Here is a 23,305-nt window from a genome sequence, read left to right as displayed (position 1 = left end):
CAAATAAAACCCTCCTCAAGACAGAAAGGTTTCAAGCAGCAGGAAAAGGAAAGGAAGAAGTATCATTTCTACCTTCATCCAGAAGACTCTGATCAGGTGAGGAGCACAAGGGAAAGAAATCTCACATCAACCACAAAGTTTGTGTGTTTGTGGGGGGGAGTGATTAATGCATGCACAACCCATTTCAGATGCACCTCAACACCAGCCTGTCAGCCTTGGAAGCCATATTTCACTGAGAAGTTTCAAGGCTGCCACATCTAATGTTTGGGAATTTGGGAGGGGATTTCATAGAGAGCTGGGCGATTAGACTCAACAACATTCTTTCTCAGAGAGTCAAGGTCATGTTGCCCTGCACCCGGAGGGAGTGACTGGAGTAATGTCTCCAGTTGGGATGGTGTTTGATTGGTCCATGTGATGGACTAGTGGGTGCAGGGGATGGATCCTTGATTTCTCTTTTGGGGAGGAAAAACCCAGATTTGGGTTTTCCCAGATGTGCCAATATGACAACTCTGATGAAAATGGAACCTTGAGAAAATGCCTGTCTTGGAGTTTGTTGGTCTGGAGTTGGTTAGTTGGAACACTGACATTAACCCCAATCTGAGAGATCCGGGTTTTCCCTTCCCAATAGAAATTCAAAGATCCATCCCCTGCATCCATCAGTCCATCCCATGGTCCAATCAACCATCGTCCCAACTGGAGACATTTCCAATTAGAGAGTCCAAAAGTCCACCCATTCTTTTATCCTGTAACATTTTTAAATTAATTCTTGCTTTTTCCCCCTTGCCATATAGTTTTTAATATTATTTTATTCAGATCCTCAAAGTATTTTTTTTTCAACTTTATCAGGACTGTTTGAAACAAATACAGTAACCTCGGTAATATATTCATTTTAATTGTGGCTATCCTTCCTATTAATGATCATTGCAAACCTTTCCATTTTTCTAAATCTGTCTTAATTTGTTGTAACAATTTATAATAATTATCTTCTTTGATTGTTACACATCTTGCTGTTAATTGAATCCCTAAATACTTTACTTTCTTAATAATCTGAATATCTGATCTCTTCATTAACTCTCTTTTTTTTTTTTTTTTTTTTGCTTGTCTGTGATATTCTTCACTAAAATCTTGGTGTTTTTTTCTCTGTTGATTTTCAGTCCTGCCACTTCCCCATACTCTTCTTTTTTTTTCCCATTAGTTTAAACCCTGTTTCTTGTGGGTCTTCTAAAATAAAAACTAGATCATCTACGAATGCCTGTAGTTTATTCTCTTCCTTTTTTAATTTCCATACCTTTTATTGCTTTCTCACTCCCTCCTCACGCCTCCCCTCAAAAAAGAAAATGTGTTTTTGTTGAGCAAGCTACACCCATTGAGAAGAATTTGGGGAAGGTTTTTATCTTGGTGGTACAATAGGAAAACCTCGGAGGGTAGGAGGAGAGGAGAGAGTCAAAGGGTGAGCTGACGAATGGCTGGACCAGGATTTCCCAAAAAGACAACTGGGCTCTTTGGTTTGGTTTGGTTTGGTTTGGTTTTTTCTTTGAAAATGTTTGCTTCTCCTCCAAGAAGCTTCTTCGGTTCTCCAGTCTTCTTCAGAACTAAAGGAGCTTATTGGATGAGAAGCAAAACATTTTCAAGGGAAAAACTAAGGAAGTGCAGTTGCCTTTTGAAAAGCACCTTAAGATTATAACTTAATAAAACACCTGTACTATTCTTAGAATTATATAACTTGTCAAACGTAAATATGATGAATACTATTTTACTTGTAATAAATAAGTTGCAAAATGTGATTAGAAATGTTTAAAAAAAAAAAAAAAAGAATAGTGGCATAGTTAAAATTCAGAAAGGGGATAAATAATGGAAGATTATAACCCAATATAAATTGGTGAATTATTATTAGAATTATATAAGTCTGTTAAACACCACAAAGGTGATGAATAATATTGGATTTGTAGTTAAAGAGGGATATTCAGAATATGGAGATTGACGCAAAAATAAGATATTGAAATGGTGAATAATCAAAGAATGAAAGGTTACAATTTAACAAAATATGTGTATTAATATTAAGATTGCCAACTGTATTAAATATGAAGAATATTGCCATATTTGTTTTAAAATGTAAGACACTCTGTTCCCATCCTGTTCACAAATGATATGTTTGTAAAAAATAAGAAAATATTTAAAAAATATTTAAAAAGAAAGAGAGAGAGAGAGAGAGAGAGAGAGAGAGAGAGAGAGAGAGAGAGAGAGAGAGAGAGAGAGAGAGAAAGCACCTTTTGGGCTGAATGATTGAGTATCTCTGAAGATATCTGGATCTGGAGAGAGGTTCAAAAGAGAGACCAAGGATCAGAAGGGAGGTAATTCATTAATTAAGTAAAAAAAAAACTCACTTCTTCTCATCCCACACAGACCCAGAATCGCTCTCAAAACGAGGAAGCTTTCATAGTGTGCATCACAGCAGAAATTTCCCTGCAAACTTCACCCACCCAATGTCCCTGAGAAGCCCCAAGCATGGTTTCCCAAGCCTCTAGCAGTGGCTGAGGAGAGATTGTCCACTTCAAGGCCATCTCCGCCTGCCATCTCCAGAAGCCACCAAGACATGTCTCCTCCTTGAAAGGCTCTTATCCCCCCTCCAATTTCCAACCCAGTCACGTTGGATGGTTGACCCTCCTCCTCCGGAGTCTTCCTTGAGAGGGAGGGAGAATCCTTCCCCTTCTTCTGGGTTCCCAGCAGACTGAGTGATTGCATCTCGTTTGTATGCAATGATGGGCATTGTGGTTTGTGGACTTGGTGCTGCTGGATGGACCGTTGGTGAGACTGTGACTTGAGCAATTTGCACACCCAGAAATGGAATTTAACCTGGTCACCTGCCTTAAGTGTCTTGTACAAACAAAGATTTGACAGTGGTCAGAGGCAGCTTAAAGCTCCATAATTACAAAAGTTTATACTTCTTGACATATTTATTCTTTGCTCAAACTCTCCCAAATGTTGGGACCGGAAATCTCCTCTTGTGGCTGCAGGGAAATTTGCACTGCTATTAGGATCCTTTCCTAATAATCTCCAAGGTAGTATCTGATCTATTTGTTAATACTTCATTAGTATCACTCCTAGTAAATTCTGTGTGGCTAACTATCTCATGCCACCTGTTTAGTTAAAAAAATTGGATAACGTCTTTGTGTAAACCCCAAAAACAGATGAAGGATCTTAGTTGGACAAAGCCCATGGAAGGAATTTAGTTGTTCGTTTCCAGCTGTGTCCAATGATCCTCATTCTGCATCTTTGCACAGCTGTGCAAATTGGGGAATGCCAAAATGGCATTTCGGGAAAGTTAACTGGAAGAACACACCTGTAATAATCTTCCACTTGACTGAAACAAATCCATAAACATCTTCAGACGCATTTCCCCTACCTGATGATTATTTGATTCATGCAAAGCATTGTTTAATTGTTCCAGGTAGCCTTGGGGAAGTCCAGTGGTTCCCTCATGCTTCTGCAGCTTCTTCTTCATGCTGTGATTTGAAAGGAGCAGCTACTCCTGAATTCTGCTGCATTCCAACCTTGTCCACCAAAGCTTGATGGACCTCATGGAAGGTAGAAACCAGACCGTGCAGGTGACCAAATTCTTGTTCCTGGGTTTCTCTGGCATGCCCAGAGATCAACCTATTTTCTTTCTGCTGTTTCTGGCCATTTACCTCATCACCTTGGTGGCCAACTCAATGATATTCATTTTGATCCAGCTGGATTCCAATCTCCACAGTCCCATGTACTATTTCCTCAGCCACTTGTCCTGCTTAGACATTTGCTATTCCTCGGTCACGGTCCCAAAGATCCTCATGAACCTCGTGCGCCAGCAGCCCACCATCTCCTACAACGAGTGCATGGCCCAGATGTTCTTCCTCATGACATGTGCTGGATCTGAGTGCGCAATGCTGGCTGTGATGGCCTATGATCGCTATGCGGCCATCTGTGAACCTTTGCACTATTCTCAACTCATGGGTAGGGAGGTGCGAGTCCCTCTGGCTACTGCTTCATGGATCTGGGGCCTTCTCGACTCAGCCATCCACACTGCCCTGGCCACCGATTTGGTCTTCTGTGGAGCCAACCAGATCCATCACATCTTCTGTGATGTCCCACCACTCTTGAAAATTGCTTGTAGCAACACTTATGTCAATGAGATGGCTCTTCACACAGCAAGTGTCTTTGTGGGTCTGAGCCCTTTCCTCCTTGTTGTCATTTCCTACGTCTACATCCTATCTACCATTCTGAAGATCCGTTCCAGCACTGGAAGGAGAAAGACCTTCTCCACCTGCGCTGCCCACTTGATTACCGTCATTGTCTACTTTGGGATGGCCAACTTGAATTACAACCGTCCCAGTGCAGGCTACTCCTTGGGGGTGGACACCCTGGTTTCCACCCTGTATTGTATCATCACCCCATGCTGAACCCCTAATCTACAGCCTCCGAAACAAGGAGGTCAAAGGGAGCCCTACAAAAACTTCTCAGCATTCAGGAGAAGGAAGATGCACCACGTGGAAAGCAATGAAGAAAAAATGGGATCTCCTTCATGCCCTCTCTGCATATTCTTTTCTGTAAAATAGCAACAGTTGGAGGGGAAGGGGTCACACAGGGGAAGGAAGGGTGGGAGATTCTGGGGAGATTCTAGGTAACCCTAAGTCTCTACCTCTTCATCTCCAGGCTCTGCTGTGCCTTGACTAGCTCCCCTCTTGTGCTCCATCACTGGTGGAAAGGGAAGGGAAGGGAAGGGAAGGGAAGGAAAGTAATGGGAAGGGAAGGGAAGGGAAGGGAGGAAGCATTTGGTTCCAATCTTCTCTACAGGAATTATAAGTACAGTTATAAGTTTACTGCTTCCTCTAAGGTTACAACATGCTTCTTTCTACAGGGTATTCTTTCATTCTTAAAATCATAAATCACAAGTTAATTTTTTCTACTTCACGCAAAACTCCATAAGAGTTTCCCATTAGTAATAAACCTAGATATTGTCTTTAATTTGATCTGTGAGAAAAATCACAAAACAGAACTGGAGACAGTAAACAAGAGCTTTATTATTAAGCTTTTGAAAAGGGAATTCTGCTCATCGCTGAAGATATCTTTCCCAGAAAGGATGGGAAATACATATACAGGTTCAATATACAGTCTCTACCCCTTTTCTGGGTTTACAATCTCTCCAACTATGTAATTCCCTACGCCACACCCATAGCGTACCACCTGTTTCCCTTTCTTTGGAAACCACCCTTTTTCTCATGGCATCTTCCTGTTATGATCTTCTGAACACAATGGATCGTTAACCAGTTCCGTTCAGGTCTGAATGATCCTAGCATCTCTTACATTAATTCTCAAGCCAAAATACAAACCCAGCCAAAAACCTGACATTTACTTTAGAACATAACACGTTACAACACAGTACATATTTGTTATATAACCAGTCATCATTGTAAAAAGATCACATTACAAACAAAAATGGAGTCTCTTTGATTCTATGCTTTCTTAGGTGTAACAGGCAAATATATGTTATTTCCACATATAACATGATCAAAGCATTTAGCTCTCTCAGCAAGTTCCCTCGTTTTCACTTTCATCATTTGTACACAATCCTGCTTCAAACCTAGGCTTAACAGTATCATTATAATGTAAAATAAAAAAAGAGCCACAGAATGTGGATGACTCAATAAACTTCCTGGCCATGTGTCCCGACACACTGCAAAAGTTCCAGCACTCCAGGGGCACAAACAAGAAAGCAGAGATGTCCATCTTCAGAGCTCCAAAAGCTTTGGCTGCTAAGTCTCCATCTTTGTCCCTCTATCAGAGGGAACAACTGACCTCATGCCCAGTGACCGATTCTGAGGAAGAAGGAAAACTGAAAGGGAAGACTTAATCAGTGGAGCGACTTCCCTCCAGAAGTTGTGGATGCTCCATCACTGGAGGTTTTGATCACCATGATAGGAAAAAGAAGTTGAGGACTTCCGGTTTGCAGGGCTTCGGCAGCAGGCAGGAATCTGCAATCGTGCACGGTTTCTGCCTGGGCTTGCCGCTGCAGTGCTCTGAGCCAGCTGGTGAAGAGGGGGAGAATCCCAGCAGGGTCGAGGAAAGCCGCATCTTTCCTCCTCAGCTGGCTAAACTCCCTTTCCCAAAGGCGGTAAGAGCGGCAGTCAGAAATGGCCGCCTCAAAGAAGCACTCATCCGGAAAAGAAAGTGAAGGAGGAAGTTAAGAAGTGAAAGTTTTGGCTGACCGGGATAAGAAGCAACAACTAAGATATCCTGGAATTTAAATTTTATAAAAGATACATCGCTCCCAAAGAAGATTTGGAAGCAGCGAATGAAAGTGAAAAGGGAAAGTTTTTTTTTCACTCTTCTTCCTTACGTTGACAGCGAGAGAGAGGAATGAGAAATCGGGAAAAATCCGCTTTGGCACCAATAGGTAATTAAACTGGAAAATTAAATGCCAAGGGGACAATAAAGATTTCTGAACACTAAAAAAATATGTTTTTGCTGTAAGTGGGAAGGAGAGGAAAGAATAAGAGCAGGATTTGGAAGGAGGAGGCTGCCTGGAATCCAAAAGAATCTAAAGTTAAATCTTAATAAGACTTCTAAAAGATACATTTTAACTGGAACTTTGTAACTAAATAGTAACCCCAGGAAGAGAAAGTGAAAAAAGAAGAAAGTGTTAAAAGAAACAGCTTGTGTGTATTTGGATTGCCTGGTGACTTTGGGACTTCTGGAAATTATATTTGTATGATAAAAAAACAATTGGATGGTTGTTTAATTTTTTTTTTTTACAATGGCATCACTTCTGGATGAACTGAAAATGGAATTTAAAAATATAAAGAAGAGGAACAAGAAGGGAAGGGCTCTTTTGGCTCTGTTTTTCAATTTTAGAAATGGCGATCTGTGCCTACGAGAAGCGACAAGAAAAGACTACGCAACAAGAAGATTGGGACAAAGAAGAAGCCATCTTTAATGAACAAGTAACTTTATCTGGGGAAGAAAGGGGAAAGGGGGAAAGAGAATGGAGAATTTAAGACCTAAAAAAACAACCAAAAAAGGGAAAAATAAGGTGAAAAGTAGATATAATGTTAGAAAGCAACAGAAAAGGGAACACAGAAGAGGGAAATTGAGGTGGAGAGACAAGGGGGTAAAAGGGCAGAGAGAAGAAGCAAGGGAGGAAGGAAGGGAAGAGAAGCTACAAAGGTGTGGAGCAAGATGTAAAGAAACAGGACTTATTCAGAGATAATGGGTAAAAATTTAACTGACAAAGCGATTCTGCAAAGGTACATAAGATTGTAGTGTTATATTTGTATTAGAAATAATGTTAGAAAATTGGAAACAACATATGATTAAAAGTGGGATAAAATACTCAGTGTAATTCAGTGAAACTTTTGTGAACAAAATAAATGAAATGAAATAAATGAGAGAATTGAATTAGGAAGGAATGGGAACATTTTAATTACACAATGTTTTAAAATATAAGTGAAGTGGGGGGAAGTAACTATGGGAAGTTTATAAGTGTTCCCATAGAAGCATGATACCTATTTCAAAAATAATGTGTAAAATGTTTAAGATTTAAATGAATATTAATATTAATGATAGAATTGAATTGGTATGGATTGTTGTTTTAATTATATTATATATTTATTCTCTTTTTAAAATATAGTGTGTAGCTTTAGAATGTACTAGGCAGAATCTGAATGGAAGTTATGTATTATATTAAGTGTTATAAATTTAGGGGAAAGATATACAGGCGTTATACTCCAATCAGTGATTACAGGAGAAATTTTGTTTAATGAGAACAGAAAATAGACAGCTGAAACAGGACAGACAAAAGAATATAAGTATAATGATCTGAATTGAGATGAAATAAATAAAATAAAATTAAGAAAGTTTAAAAGAGGAGAAGCTATATAGAAAATGTAGAATGGTAATAAGATATGGAATGGTATATAAAAATGAGCATGAACTTGAATTTGTGTCTGTACGAAGAGATGTAACCGGGATTATGCTGCTTTCAAAAAGATGTTTTATGCTTTTATGTTTTATGTTTTGTTTGTTTATGTTTATTTTTAAAAATTAATAAAAAATAAAGAAAAAAGAAAAAAGAAAAGAAGTTGAGACTCTGGAACGAGGTGCAGAGAAGAGCAACAGTGATGATTAGGGGACTGGAGGCTAAAACATTCAAAGAACAGTTGCTGGAATTGGGTAGGTCTACTCTAGCTTAATGAAAAGAAGGACCAGGGATGACGGGAGCCTTCAATATTTGAGGGAAGAGTGAAATTTCCTGACCATGAGAAACAACTAACCAGTGGAACTTCCTGGCTCCAGAAGTTGTGGGAGCTTCATCACTGAAGGTTTTTAAGAAGAGATTGGACAACCAACTGTCTGGAATGTTATAGGGTTTCCTGCTTGAGCAGATGTTGGATTAGAAGACCCCCAGGTCCCTTCCAACTCTGGTATTCTGTTTTCTGTGGATCTCGGCCCAAGTTTCCAGCTCCCACCCTTTATTCTAAAGTTCCAAAGTTTTCAGCAAGGAACTCCCAAATGGGAAGCATGTAGATGCTTTGTTTTCTCTTTTCTGATGCAAGTCATCTCCAGGGACACACCAGATGCCATAAAACCTCTGCCTCTTCTTTCAGCAACAACAGTAGACTAATATACTACCCCATCATGCTTTACATCACTCTCTGGGCAGTTTATAATGAGGAAGTGTTATTGGCATCTTGCCCCCAACCCTCAGGGTCCTAATTTTACTGGACTTGGAAGGATGGAAGGCAGAATCAACCCGAGTCAGGATTGAACTCCTGGCAGTGGGCAGGGTCAGTCTGCATTACTGCATTTTTAACACGGGAGCGTCTTGGGGATTTTGCAAGCAGTAGACAGAGGAAAGAGAAGACCACACCTGCCCGCTTCATCCAGGAGCCTCTGACCAGGTGAGGAACACAAAGGGGCAAAGGGACTTCAGATCCAGCAAGAGAGGGCGAGTGGGAGGGGATCAAGGCATGCGCCAAACATTTCAGGTGCACCTCAACACCAGCCACTGTCAGGAAGAGGCGTAAATTCCACATTGCTGCTGAGAAAAATCTCACCCCTCCTTCCAGTTTGGAGACCCCTGGTCTATACCCAATGATATCTTTTGGGCATTTTTCAAGTCTGTTTCTGAAAACACTTTCATGGGTTGGGCAGATCTTCTTTCTTGGGGAAAATCTTTTCTTACTAACCATAGACTAGATAAAGGTCAACCAACCATTGATTGGAGTTCAGGATGGCTTGATCACTCCTTCAGTGACCAGAAAGGAGACATTCAATCAATCAATCAATCAATCAATGAAATGTTTATTATCAGTGCAGAACATGTGTACAATGAAATTGAAAAAGACAGATTAGCTGTTTAAAATACTTTAAAAATAATAGGCGCTACAACTGGTTTAAGCTGTTTGCAGCCTTGTTAGTCTCCTGATTTGGGCTTCAGTCCTGTTGCCACCCATACTGTGTTGGGGCTATTTGCATTCACCTACTAACAGCTATTAATATTTCTGGCAACTCGAGAGCAAGCCAGGAATGAAACTTGGCTCGAGGCTCATCCGTCGGAACCAGAGGTGGCATTCAGCCAGTTCTGACCAGTTCTGGAGAACCAGTAGCAGAAATTTTGAGTAGTTCAGAGAACCGGCCAATCCTACCTCTAACTGGAGATTTTACAGTCTCCTTCCCTGCCACGCCCACCAAGCCACGCCCACAGAACCAGTAGTAAAATCTCGGGGGGAAGGGGGAGTCTGCCTACCGAGATGAGGGTGGACCAACGGTTGCTTTCGTGGTGTGGAGACAATAACTTGGTCCTCAACACCAATAAGACCAAGGAGCTGATAGTGGTCTATATAGAAGGAACAGATCAGATATCCAGCCCTTGCTTCTCAAGGGAGACTGAGTGGACTCAAGTGGCCAGTTTTAAGTTTCTGGGTGTTACCTTAAAGAGGACCTGACCTGGGAGGCTCACATTGCAGCCCTGGTCAAAAGGGCCAAGCAGAGATTACACTACCTGGGACTTCTCAGGAAACAACAACCGCATGGAAAACTGCTGGTGACCTTTCTACTGCTGCACCATAGAGAGTATCTAAAGTGACTGTAGCTGTGTATGGTTTGCCAATTGCACAATGGCAGATAGGACAGCACTACAGAGGGTGCATGTCATTGCCCAGAGGATCCTGGGTTGCTGTCTCCCCTCTTTGGAAGAGCTGTAAGAAAGTTTACAAGATTCTCACGCTGCCTCAAGAAAGTTCAAAACATTCTCAAAGATCCATCTCACCTTGGAAACCCTTTCTTTTTTTACTATTACCATCTGGCAGATGGTACAGGATAATAATAAAAACAAGGATAAATAGGCTGGAAAACAGCTTCTATCCCAGGGCAGGAGCTCTGTTGAATTCTACTGTAGAGTGCAGTGTTGGTGTAGTGTTGGGGTTTTCAATTCAATATGTGGAGTGTGAAGGATGTTTGTTTGTATTTATTTTCATAGTCATGATGGGCTCTGAAGATGGTGTTTGATCCCGTTGTACAAGGTGCAATGACAATAAACTAAACTAAACTAAACTAAACTAAACTAAAAAAAAAATGAATACCACCACTGGTCGGAACCCTGACAATTTCCTCAGTATCACTCCTTGTCCATTGTGTGTGTCTTACTAACTTGTGCCAATCCCTCTACTTAGTGAATGTATGGATGACTCCCTGGTGTGGACCCTGAAAACAGGTAAGGGATCCTGGATGAACAGAGCCAGGGAAGGAATTCAGCTTCTCATTCCCAGAGTTCTTCTTCATTCATGATTCTGCCTTTTTGAACAGGATTGCTGACATTTTTTATTCATGCCATACGTTGTTTAATTATTCCAGGTGGCTTTGGGGAAGTCCTGCGGTTGACTCATGCTTGTGAAGCTTCTTCTTCATGTGCTGGTTTAAAACCAGAGGCTACCCATGAATTCTAACTTTTGAGGGACCTCATGGAAGGCGCCAATCAGACCCTGCAGGTGACCGAATTCTTGTTCCTGGGTTTCTCTGGCATGCCCAGAGGACGCCCCTTCCTCTTTCTGCTGTTTCTGGCCATCTACCTCATCACCTTGGTGGCCAACTCAATGATATTCATCTTAATCCAGCTAGATTCCAATCTCCCATAGTCCCATGTACTATTTCCTCAGCCATTTGTCCTGCTTAGACATTTGCTATTCCTCAGTCACGGTTCCAAAGATCCTTGTGAACCTCCTGCGCCAACAGCCCACCATCTCCTACAATGAGTGCATGGCCCAGATGTTCTTCCTCATGAGCTTTGCAGGAACTGAATCTGCACTACTGGCTCTGATGGCCTATGACCGCTATGCAGCCATCTGTGAACCTTTGCACTATTCTCAACTCATGAGTAGGGAGATGCAAGTCCCTCTGGCTACTGCTTCATGGATCTGGGGCCTTCTTGACTCAGCCATCCACACTGCCCTGGCCACCAATTTGGTCTTCTGTGGAGCCAACCAGATCCATCACATCTTCTGTGATGTCCCACCACTCTTGAAAATTGCTTGTAGTGACACTTATGTCAATGAGATGGCTCTTCACACAGCAAGTGTCTTTGTGGGTGTGAGCCCTTTCCTCCTAGTTGTCATTTCCTACGTCTACATCATATCTACCATTCTGAAGATCCGTTCCAGCACTGGAAGGAGAAAGACCTTCTCCACCTGCGCTGCTCACTTGATTACCGTCATTGTCTACTTTGGTATGGGCAACTTGAATTACAACCGTCCCAGTGCAGGCTACTCCTTGGGGGTGGACACCCTGGTTTCCACCCTGTATTGTATCATCACCCCCATGCTGAACCCCTAATCTACAGCCTCCGAAACAAGGAGGTCAAGGGAGCCTACAAAAACTTCTGAGCATTCAGGAGAAGGAAGATGCATTTCCTATAAAGCAGTGAAGGAAAAATGGGATCGCCTTCATGCCCTCTCTGCATATTCTTGTTTGTAAAATAGCAACAGTTGGAGGGGAAGGGGTCATATAGGGAAGGAAGGGTGGGAGATTCTGGGGAGATTTTAGGGAACCCTAAGTCTCTACCTCTTCATCTCCAGGCTCTGCTGTGCCTTGTCTAGCTCCCTCTTGTGCTCCATCACTGGTGGGAAGGAAGGGAAGGGAAGGGAAGGGAAGAAGGGAAGGAAGGGAAGGGAAGGGAAGGGAAGGGAAGGGAAGGGAAGGGAAGGGAAGGGAAGGGAGGAAGCAGTTAATTCAATCTTCTCTACAGAAATTATAAGTAAAATTATCAGTTTACCCCTTACTCTATGGTTGTCAACTCATAAAACGTTTTGTATATATGTTTATAGTTGACAACAGAAAGAAAGGAGTTTTGAAGAGCAGGCAGCAGTGTGGAATCGAAAATACATTCCATTCATATATTTTTCAAACACCGATTAGATGATTGGAAGCTTCTCCCATGAAAAAAATCTAATTGGAGAGCATGATTGATGACTTTTTGGCTATGGACGCGTTTTTCATTGGATGAAACACCAGTGATGATTAGGGGACTGGAGGCTAAAACATGCAAAGAACGGTTGCTGGAATTAGGTAGGTCTACTCTAGTTTAATGAAAAGAAGGACCAGGGGTGACAGCAGCCTTCCAATATTTGAGGCGGCCAAAGAAGAGTGAAGTAATAACTAGCAGTCAGCACAAGTTTGTTAAAAACAGATCATGCCAAACCAATCTTATTTCATTCTTCAACACAGTGACTAGAATTAGTAGACCAGCAAAATACTGTGGACATAATATATTTAGATTTGAGGAAGGCATTCGATTAAAGTAGACCACAACCTACTTCTTAGTAAGCTAGAAAAAGGTGGAATAGATAGCAGCACTACTAGATGGACTCGCAACTGGCTGGCAAACCGTACTCAACGAGTAGTCCTTAATGGGTCTAAGTCTACATGGAGGAAGTAAGCAGTGGGGTGCCACAAGGTTCTGTCTTAGGCCCAGGACTCCTCAATATCTTCATTAACGACTTAGATGAGGGAATAGAAGGGGAACTTAGAATTTGCAGATGATACTAAGCTGGCAGGAATAGCAAACACCCAAGAAGATAGGCTCAAGATCCAGATGGATCTTGACAGACTAGAACCCTGGGCCGTATCTCACAAAATGAAATTCAATGTAGACAAAAGTAAAGTCCTACACTTAGGCAAGAAAAACCAAAAGGACACATATAGACTGGGTGAAACCAGGCTCAAAAGCAGGAACTGTGTGAGGGATCTTGGAGTGTTAGTGGACAGCCAGCTAAATAGGAGCCAGCAGTGTGCAGCAGTAGCCAAAAAAGCTAATGCAATCCTAATTTGCATTAACAGGGGATACAATCAAGATCAAAGGGCAGTACTGGGGACTTCGGTTTGTTGCACAGCTTCGGCAGCGGCAGGGATTCGCGATGCTACGCGATCCCTGCGGCGCTAGCCGTCTTGGGTGCCTCCCGATCCGGACGGGTTTGGAGGCTGGGGCTGCCCGTAGAGGCAGCCGAAGACAGGGATCCGGAGAGGGGTTTGGGGTGTTGCAGACCCCTCCCCAGCCGGCAAAACCCCCTTTTCTCAATACAGTGGAGCGGCGGTCTGTAATGGCCGCCACAAAGAAGCGGCAGCTGGGTAAGACTGTGCAGGAGGAAGAGGGAGAAAGTTTGTGAAGAGAAAGTTTTCTTGGCTGACCCAGGACTTTAAAGAAGCGCACTAACATCCTGAAAGCTATGACTTTTTGAATGATATTTTGTTTCCAGAGGAGAATTTCAAGCAGCAAATTCGAGGATGCTGAAAGAAAGTTTACTCTCCTTCCCTATGGAATCAACAAATGGATATTGAGAAACCTGTCTTTTTATAGAAGGTAAAAATTTGGCTTCTTGTGATAAGTGGGAAGGAGAGGACAAAAAAAATATTGAGATCTTGTTGGAGGAGATGACTTGGAGATTTTGAGACTAGAAATCAATTGCAACAAGGCTTTAAAATACAGATTGGGCTTTTCTTTTCGTTTTATTGATATTACCCCAGGAAGAGAAAGTGAGAACTTTGTGCTTTGCTTGGACTGATTGATGACTCTGGGACTTTGGGACTGTTCTAACTTTTGAAACATCTTGGTTGTTTTAAGAAGAAGGAAAAAAAGAAAAAGATTTACAATGGCTTTACCTGTTGATGAACTTGAAAGGAATATGGAAAAATAAAGAAAGAAGGTAAGGACACTGTGAAGAAGCCTTTCATTTTTAGAAATGGCGCTTGCTATTTATCAGCAAACACAACAACAGATGGAGAAAGCAGAAGAAGAAGAAGATGCCATCTTTAATGAATCCAAAAATTTAATTAAGAAAGAAAGGAGAAAGAGAGGAAGGAAAATGAAGGACTTAAGACTTAAAAAAACACCCAAGAAAGAGAAAAATAAGATGCAAAATCAACACAATGTTGGAAAGGAAAAGAAAAAGGAATACAACAGAGGGAAGCTAACAAGCAGAGGTTAGGAGAGGGGGGGTAAAAAGGTCAGGTGGGATAAGAAAGGAGGGAAAAGGAAAGCCACAAGGTTTGAAACAAGATGGGGAAAAAGGAACTTTTTTAGGGACAAAGGGTAATGTATAATTTCTTTAAAAAGAAAGATTCTGCAAGGTACATAAGATGGTATTGTAGTATTTGTATTAGAAATAGAAAACTAGAATGTTATAAGAAATTAATAAAAGATTAAAATATTGAAATGTTTAGTAATGGATAGACTTTAAAATTTAATAAAATATTAAAGGAATGTTTAGAATATTGAGTTTAATTAAAGAGTTTAATTGACTATTGTGTTTGTTAGGGATAACATTGGTTACCTTGAAGCAGGACCAATTAAGGCATATAAAATATGGACATTATAGAAATCTAGGTCATAAGTTAGAACAAACCTACAGGTCAAATTTACTTCTGTATTTTGTCTGCTGCGAAATTAAGGAACTTATATTTTAAGGAAGTAAAGCTCTGCTTCTCTTGCAACTAAGGATGGGAATGGAAAATTACTGTTGGTGTAAGATAACAGAATAAGCAAAGAAAAACATATCCTCTTTTTGTGTTCCTGCCGTAACACAGGATATTGCATTTATCTGTCCTAAGATGCGTGTATAATCAGTTGACCGTAATTTGTGCAAAGTATTAAAGGTAAACGCCCAGACCTACGATGAGGTCATTCTGGGTATAAAGAAACCACCCCAGATGCAGCTGGGGGTTCAGAATCTGTCATGCTCTAATGCTCTGAGCGTGTTGCGCAATAAACCTGATTTCCTCCACCTTTTCCGTGGTCTTGAGTCCTGTCTCTGACATATGACTTGCTGCTACAACCTAACTTAGTTTGGCTAAATATAATATATGTTTGTTAGTTTAAATGTGTGTGTCACTTTAAACTGTAAGCCAGAAATATTTGGGTGCGGTTGTAAATCGCCATAAGAGGAGCAAGAGAGCTCACTGTTCGCCGGCTTTTACTGGAATGCTGACAGAGAAGGATTGATGGTGATTACTGCATGCGTTTGCTGAGAGAAGAAATGAAGGTTTGATTTTGCTTCATATCTCTGACTGCAAAGAGATACATCACTGGACTGATTGTTTGTGAGTTGAGCTGACCTATTTTCTACACTGGACTTTGCAAACTGAATAACCCTCGGACTGTCTGAACTTAGTGTATGACATATGACTGCTTTGACTATGCTATAACTCTTGCTGGAATAAAAACTATTTAACTGCACAGTGTATCTGTCTTACTGAGTGTAAAGCTACAACAACGCTTTATCTCACACACACTCTCTGTCTGCTAGACTGCCGTTGCACGTTCTGCTAAAGGGTGTTGTATCCCCTAACACTGGTTATGGGCCCAGGTGCACAGTCAGTCTAACCAGTATAACAGGCTTGTGGTGAGAGTTTGTGTAGCAACACAATATTGTAAACAGAAAGCTGTGTTTTTAGTTAATATAGTTTTATATCCAGATAAAGATGGCAGAGTCAATGTACAAAGTTGTCTCTCATATCCAAGCTGGATGGAACAAACTATGTTTCATGGTCCATGAAATGTAGCCTACTTCTACGAAGAGAAGGTTTGTGGGATTTAATACAAAACCCACCAGAAGTAGATGCTTGTGATCCGGAGGATGAGGATGATGCCCAGAAGATAAAGGAATATCAAAGTGAAGAAATGAGCAAGCTCTCTGCATAATAGGACTGACTCTCTCTGACCAACAGCTTGTCCATATACGTGGGGAAGAGACGGCTCTGCGAAATGTTGGGAGAACCTAAGGAAGATTTATGTTCAGGACAGTGTAGGAGCACATATAAATCTTGCAGAAGCTATTCAGAACACATCTTCAGAAGGATGGAGACATGCTAAATCCATATAAACTCAATGAAGAGAATTTTTCAAGAACTGCATGAAAAGGAACTTATCTTCACTGAACTGCACCAAGTTTATATCATTTTGTCTTCATTAGACCAGAGCTACGATGATTACGTAACTTACCGCTTGAAGTGTTGGCAGATTAATTGAAGAAGCCAGGAGACGGCATGAAAGAGATCAACTCAGAAGAGAACCACCACAATGTGAAGAAGAGAAAATATCTCCGTCAGCGTATACAATTAAAAAATGTTTTAATTGTGGAGCAAAAGGACATTGGCTAGATTCTGCAAGAAAGCAAAAAGCCAAAGAGCCAGCCAGAATGCTAAAAAGCATCGAAAGAATAAAAAATGCTTAGAGTTAGCCATGTATAGCAACGAAACTGTGAATAGTAAATTATGGGTGATAGATAGTGGAGCATCTCACTGCATAACAAAGCGATAAGAAAAAATTTGTTAAGATGTCCACAAGTTCACAGCAAATATATCATTAGCTAATGGATGGAAACTTAAGGCTAAAGGTGAAGGTATAGCATATTGTAATTGCATAAGAGAAAATGTAAAAATGTTATATGTACCACAACTTAAGTTTAATTTGCTTTCGGTTAGAGTTTTGGTTAAACTAGGTTATGTAATTACCTTTAGGGGGAAACAATTGCATAATTGAAAAGAAGATAAGAAAGTGACTGCAACTTTAAGAGGTGAATTGTATGTGTTAAATGATAGTTTAGAGGTGGCTAACACAGTTTATGATAATGTTAAACCTCACAATGAGTGCATACATCTGTTACACAGGCGTTTGGGGCATATAAATTTTAAAATGCTTAAACAAACAGTAGAACAATCTAAGGGTATAAAACTGAAACCTTGCAGTAAGTATTTGCAATGCAATGTATGTAGTGAAGAGAAAAGCAAGGTGATATCAGCAAATAAAGTTAATGGATTTAAAACCAAGGAGCCTTTAGAGGTAGTATTTGCTGATATTATAGGTCCTAAAAAACCAAGTGTGGGTGGTGCTCGATATATTCTTAGTATAATGGACCATTATTCTAGATATGGTTTCTGTTATCTAATGAAAAGTAAAACTGAAACTTATCAAAATTTCTTTAATTGGCTTAAATTCGCTGAAAGGAAAACTAAAAGGAAGTTAGTTACACTTATTACTGATAATGAGTGCGAATTTACAAACAATAAATTCCAAGATAAGCTGAAGTTGGTAGGTGTAGAACATAAAAGTCTGCACCATATAGGCCACAGCATAATGCCTTTATAGAGACAAGGCCAAGCGTTACAGGCAATGGCACCGTGCGATGATCTCAGATTCAGGATTACCTGATAATTTGTGGGGAGAAGCAATAATGTGTAGGAATCATATACTGAATAATGTGGTTAATTCTACTACTGGTGAATTACCATTCACACGGTGGCATGGCAGAAAACCTGACCTAAGCTACTGTTAGTGTTTTGGGGATAAACCCCTAGCAAAGTATGCAGCAGCAGTCAAGCCAGGCAGCCAAATGAGAGAGGAAGGGTTTTAGAGTATACACACACTGAAAACAAACACTGTTTGTAGTTTAAATAGTTTTTAATCCAGTTAGAAGTTTAAGCATTGTCAATCCAGTCCGTATGTCATTCACAATATATCCATTCAGTAAGACTCACTAACTCAGTCAGATAATAGTCCTTACTATATCTTTATCAGCCCGATAAAGATATCTTCTCCTCCTCCGATGCCTTTCTCCAGAGGATAACGCTGGATATTCAGTAGAACGATCAAACAGTAGACAGTCGCAGTAAAACAGTAGTAAACAGTTGTATCCAGCAGTAAACAGCAGTAAACAGCAAACAGCAAACGGTAAACAGTAAAACAGTAGGCAGTAAGTAGCAAGCTTTCTCCTGCTTCCTCTTATTGCAGTTTCTAACCGCACCCTTAATTGGCTAATTACATGCAGTGTGGTGCTTAAAGTTACAAACACTTAAACTATGATACCTTAGTTTATATATTTATCCACCCAAACCTTGTTGGGTATCAATGTTATACCTAACATTCTCCCCTTTTGGGTGATATAAATATATAATACCTTTACAATCTAACCCCATAGTTTTCACAACTCTCCTGGTGCTTACTGGCACCTTGGGCTTTTACAAGTAAAATTATCAGCTACATTGTCCTCCGACATGCAGTACTCCAGCTGTATCATTTTACTTCTCACAGATTATCTAACGTTTAGGTACCTTAAATCTGTATGCTTGCTCCTAGTTTTGACTGCAATATTTGTGGCCATTTGAATTGCTGCCTGATTATCTTCATGTATAATTATAGGATAATTCACAGTTATGCCTATATCATTCATCATTTGCTTATACATAATCAATTCTGTACATAATAGCGATAAACAGGAGAATTCTGCCTCCATAGTTGACAAACTTATATTCTGTTGTCTTATTGACTTCCAACCTATTAATGTCTTACCCAACATTATGGCTGTTCCTGAAGTCAACTTTCTTGTGTCTCTTTCTGATGCAAAACTAGCATCAGCATAAGCACTCAGAATTAGATCACCTTTTGGCTCTAGATACAATGAATAATTCATTGTCTTTTTAAGATATCTTAATATTCTTTTAGCTGCAATCCAGTGCTCTTTCATTTGGTGCAGAATTGAAGCTGAGCTAACTGATTCACACTTATGCGATATGTCTGGTCTAGACCAATTGCTAATATAAGACAAACTACCAATTAATGATTGATAAATTACCTTATCAAACCCGGGCTTTGTGCATCAGTGTTGCTAAACTCCTGACTCATTGGAGTCTTAGCCGGCTTACAAAGCTCCATTTTATAATCTATTAGCAATTTGCATATCTTATCTTCCTGAGATATCTTAAAACCCTTCTGTGTTTTCTGTATATTTAAACCGAGATATTTTTTTATCTCCCCTAATTGCTTAACCTTTATTTTTCTTTCCTAATGATGCTATTATTTTATTGGCCTCATCATTAGTTTCAGTAATCAATGCAATCCAGGAACGTATTTTCACATGTGGTGGACATGTCCTAAAGCTCAAAAGTACTGATCTAAGATACAGGCATGGTTAGAAGAGATGACAAAACTAAAGATTAAATTCAACGCAGAGACCTTTCTACTCAGAAGGACACAACTGACATGGAGCAAAACTCACCAGCATCTGATATCACATATCATTACAGCGGCAAGGATAGTCTTTGCCCAAAACTGGAAATCAACAATGATACCCACAGACCTGGCAGTAACTAATAAAATCCACCAATGTGCAGAAATAGTTAGATTAACCATGTTACTGAAAAAACAAGGAAGAAAGGGAGTTTTTTACAATTTGGAATATATGGTATAAATGGTTGTATAGAAAGGAAGTAAAGATGTCTAGTGAAATTGATTAAACAAACAACAAGGGAAAATGGAAATAAGGATAAATGTATATATAGCTATGTATATATGTAAAGTAATATAATCAAATATTGTATTATAATTGTAATAATAACATAAATAGGTAAGGATTTAGGAAACAAGTTCTAGATTTACTTGTAGCAAATTACTTTAATTGACCCGAATAGAAATGTTCACTGCTATGAAAACGTTGCAAAAATGTGAGAACATGTTTCTCTTTTTTTAAATATTATTTTTTTTAAAAAACTTTCAATAAACATTATTAAAAAATAAAAAAGAAAGAAAGTCAAGTTGTCTTTTGCAAAAAAACCACCTTTGAGAATTCCCGAGCTCATTTGTCAGAAGATGGAAGTCAAGCTAGGCTCTCTTGATGTTGTTGGAGAACCAGTTTGGAAAGCTCCTACTAAAGTAGATTTTCTGGAAGTTCCTCTGGCCTCCTGCATTCTCCTCTTGGCAAGGGCAGGAGACGAAGAAGCCGCCTTATCAAATTCACTATAGTCATTTTGATAGGTTGGAGGCATAATAAGTCTTCAGGCCACTCAGAAGCTTCTGCAGGGCTTCCTTGACCTCCTTATTACGGAGGCTGTAGATTAAGGGGTTCAACATAGGGGTGAGGATACAATAGAGGGTGGAGATTAAGGTATCGATCCCTAAGGAGTAGCCCACACTGGGACGGTTGTAGTTCACGTTGGCCATGCCAAAGTAGATAGTGACCACAACCAAGTGGGCAGCGCAGGTGGAGAAGGCTTTGCTCCTGCCGGTGTTAGAACGGATCTTTAGGATGGCTGAAACGATGTACATGTAAGAGAAGAGAATGAAGAGGAAAGGACTCAAGCCCATGAAGATGCTGGCCAAGTGGAGAGTCAGCTCATTGACGTAGGTGTTGCTGCAGGCAATTTTCAGGAGGGGTGGAACATCACAGAAGATGTGATCGATGTGGTTGGCCCCACAGAAGTCCAAATTGGTGGCCAGGGTTGTGTGGAGTGAGGAATCAAGGAAGCCCCAGATCCAACATGCGACAGCCAGAGGGACACACACCTGGCTGCTCATCAGAGTGTTGTAATGCAAAGGTTGGCAAATGGCAGCGTAGCGGTCAAAGGACATAATGGCCAAAAGGGCGCATTCAGATCCTGCAAACATCATCAGGAAGAACATTTGAGCCATGCACTGGTTGTATGAAATGGTGTTGGTCTGGCGCGAGAAATTGACCAGGATCTTGGGGACCGTGACAGATAAGTAACAAACATCTAAGCAGGACAAATGGCTGAGGAAGAAGTACATGGGGCTGTGAAGACGTGAGTCCACCTGGATCAAGGTGAAGATGGTGGCATTGCCAATTAGGGTCACCAGGTAAATGGCTAGGAACAGCACAAAGAGGTAGATCTGGCCATGTGGAACACCTGAGAAACCAAGAAAGATGAACTCAGCCACCTGAGTATGATTCCTGGCCTCCATGGAAACTACAGTGTTGATCTGCACAGGGAAGGAAAGGGAATTTAAGAGCATGGCAGCACATGGGAGGTTGTGAGGATTGGCCTGTATACTTCCGTAAGGACTTACCTAGTTTAGTAATGAAAGCAACCACATTCAGAGAGCACCAAGGGCTTCACAATCTTCCTCCTCCTTCCTTACTCTGTAGAATCCACTCCCTTCTAGCACGGATGCTGTGACCTATCTGGGTCACAGAACGTCTGCAGGAAAACAACTAAGCTCAGAGAGCTCCAAGGATTCCACAGTCCTCCTCCTCCTGCCCCCTCCTCCTCCTTCCTCCTCCTCCTCCTCTCGACTAGACCCACTCCCTTCTAGCACTGATAATGTTCCTACTTGGGTCATGAAACAGCTGCAACAAAACCACCAAGGACCTCACAGTCATTGACCTCTTCCTCCTCCTCCTCCTCTTCTCTGTGAACAATAAATATAACCTTATTTTCAATAAAATTAATTAGTCCTTCTGGCCTGCATTGTCCACCTTAGGAAAGAGTGGAGTGGAATGGAGTGGAGTGGAGTGGAGTGGAGTGGAGTAGAGTAGAGTAGAGTAGAGTAGAGTAGAGTAGAGTAGAGTAGAGTAGAGTAGAATAAGGAATAGAATAGAATAAGGAATAGAACAGAATTGAATATTGAATATTGAATATTGAATATTGAATATTGAATATTGAATATTGAATATTGAATATTGAATATTGAATGGATTGGAATGGATTGGAATGGATTGGAATGGAATAGAAAATAGAATAGAAAATAGAAAATAGAATAGAATATAGAATAGAATAGAATAGAATAGAATAGAATAGAATAGAATAGAATAGAATAGAATAGAATAGAATAGGATAGGATAGGATAGGATAGAATAGAATAGAATAGAATAGAATAGAATAGAATAGAATAGAATAGAATAGAATAGAATAGAATAGAATAGAATTTGCTGGCTGAGGAATTCTGGGAGTTGAAATCCACAAGTAGAAAGTTGCCAAGGTTGGAGATCCCTGGCATAGAGAGCATTTGGTTAAAATAGACAAAGAAATACGGCAGTGATGGTAATGATAGAATACAGAGCATAGAATAATAGAGTTGGAAGGGACCTTGGAGGTCTTCTAGTCTAACCCACTGCCTAGGCAGGAAACTCTACACCATTTGGTTGTCCAGTCTCTTCCTGGAAACCTCCAGTGTTGGAGCTCCCACAACTTCTGTTCCATTGACTAATTATCCTCACTGTCAGGAAATTTCTCCTTACTTTGAGTTTGAATCTCTCTCTTTAATTATCTTCCGCCCATTATTTACAAATAAATGCTCTGTCTTACATATTGGCAAAAAAAATCAGAAAATAAAATACAAGCTGAATAGTCAAGATCTTGTTGATGACCCAAGCTCTGTAAAGGACCTTGGAATACTCACCTCTAATGATCTAAGTGCTAGAGCCCACTGCAACTACATAGCCAAAAAGGCATTAAGAGTTGTTAACCTAATCCTACGTAGCTTTTTCTCTGGTAATATCACACTACTAACCAGAGCATACAAAACATTTGCTAGACCAATACTCGAATACAGTTCATCAGTCTGGAACCCACACTACGTATCTGATATTAGCACAATTGAGAAAGTCCAGAAATATTTCACAAGAAGAGTTCTCCACTCTTCTACTCGTTATAGAATACCTTATGCCACCAGACTTGAAATTCTAGAACTAGAAAACCTTGAATTACGCCGTCTTCGGTCTGATTTAAGCATGGTATATAAAATCATACATTGCAATGTCCTACCTGTCAATGAATACTTCAGCTTCAACTATAACAACACAAGAGCACACAATAGATACAAACTCAAAGTAAACCGCACCAAACTTGATTGCAGGAAATACGACTTCAGCAATAGAGTGGTCAATGTCTGGAATACTCTACCCGACTCTGTAGTCTCTTCCCCAAACCCCAAAAACTTTAACCTTAGACTGTCTACTATTGACCTCACCCCTTTCCTAAGAGGCCTGTAGGG

At 40.4% G+C, this 23,305-nt stretch overlaps 2 protein-coding genes and 1 pseudogene across 2 annotated transcripts; 2 read left to right on the top strand and 1 right to left on the bottom strand.

Annotated features, from left to right (window-relative positions):
- The first annotated feature begins 3,578 nt into the window (after positions 1–3,578).
- On the top strand, positions 3,579–4,537 carry LOC148130285 (olfactory receptor 5V1-like). The gene is given in 3 exon segments (XM_087969150.1): positions 3,579–4,429; positions 4,431–4,470; positions 4,472–4,537. Coding segments are annotated over 3 exon segments (957 nt in total).
- A 6,457-nt stretch (positions 4,538–10,994) lies between these two features.
- Positions 10,995–11,953, top strand: LOC148130284 (olfactory receptor 5V1-like; annotated as a pseudogene).
- An 8,364-nt stretch (positions 11,954–20,317) lies between these two features.
- On the bottom strand, positions 20,318–21,325 carry LOC113431522 (olfactory receptor 5V1-like). Its single transcript, XM_026693831.2, has one exon. It carries the CDS (start codon positions 21,323–21,325, stop codon positions 20,318–20,320), a length of 1,008 nt encoding a protein of 335 aa, XP_026549616.2.
- Between the last annotated feature and the right edge of the window lie 1,980 nt (positions 21,326–23,305).

The sequence above is a fragment of the Notechis scutatus genome, chromosome 6 (assembly GCF_049901735.1).
Source record: "Notechis scutatus isolate UNSWTSFEM ecotype Mainland chromosome 6, rNotScu1.2, whole genome shotgun sequence".
NCBI classification, from domain to species: domain Eukaryota; kingdom Metazoa; phylum Chordata; class Lepidosauria; order Squamata; family Elapidae; genus Notechis; species Notechis scutatus.
This window is presented reverse-complemented; position numbering and strand designations above follow the sequence as displayed.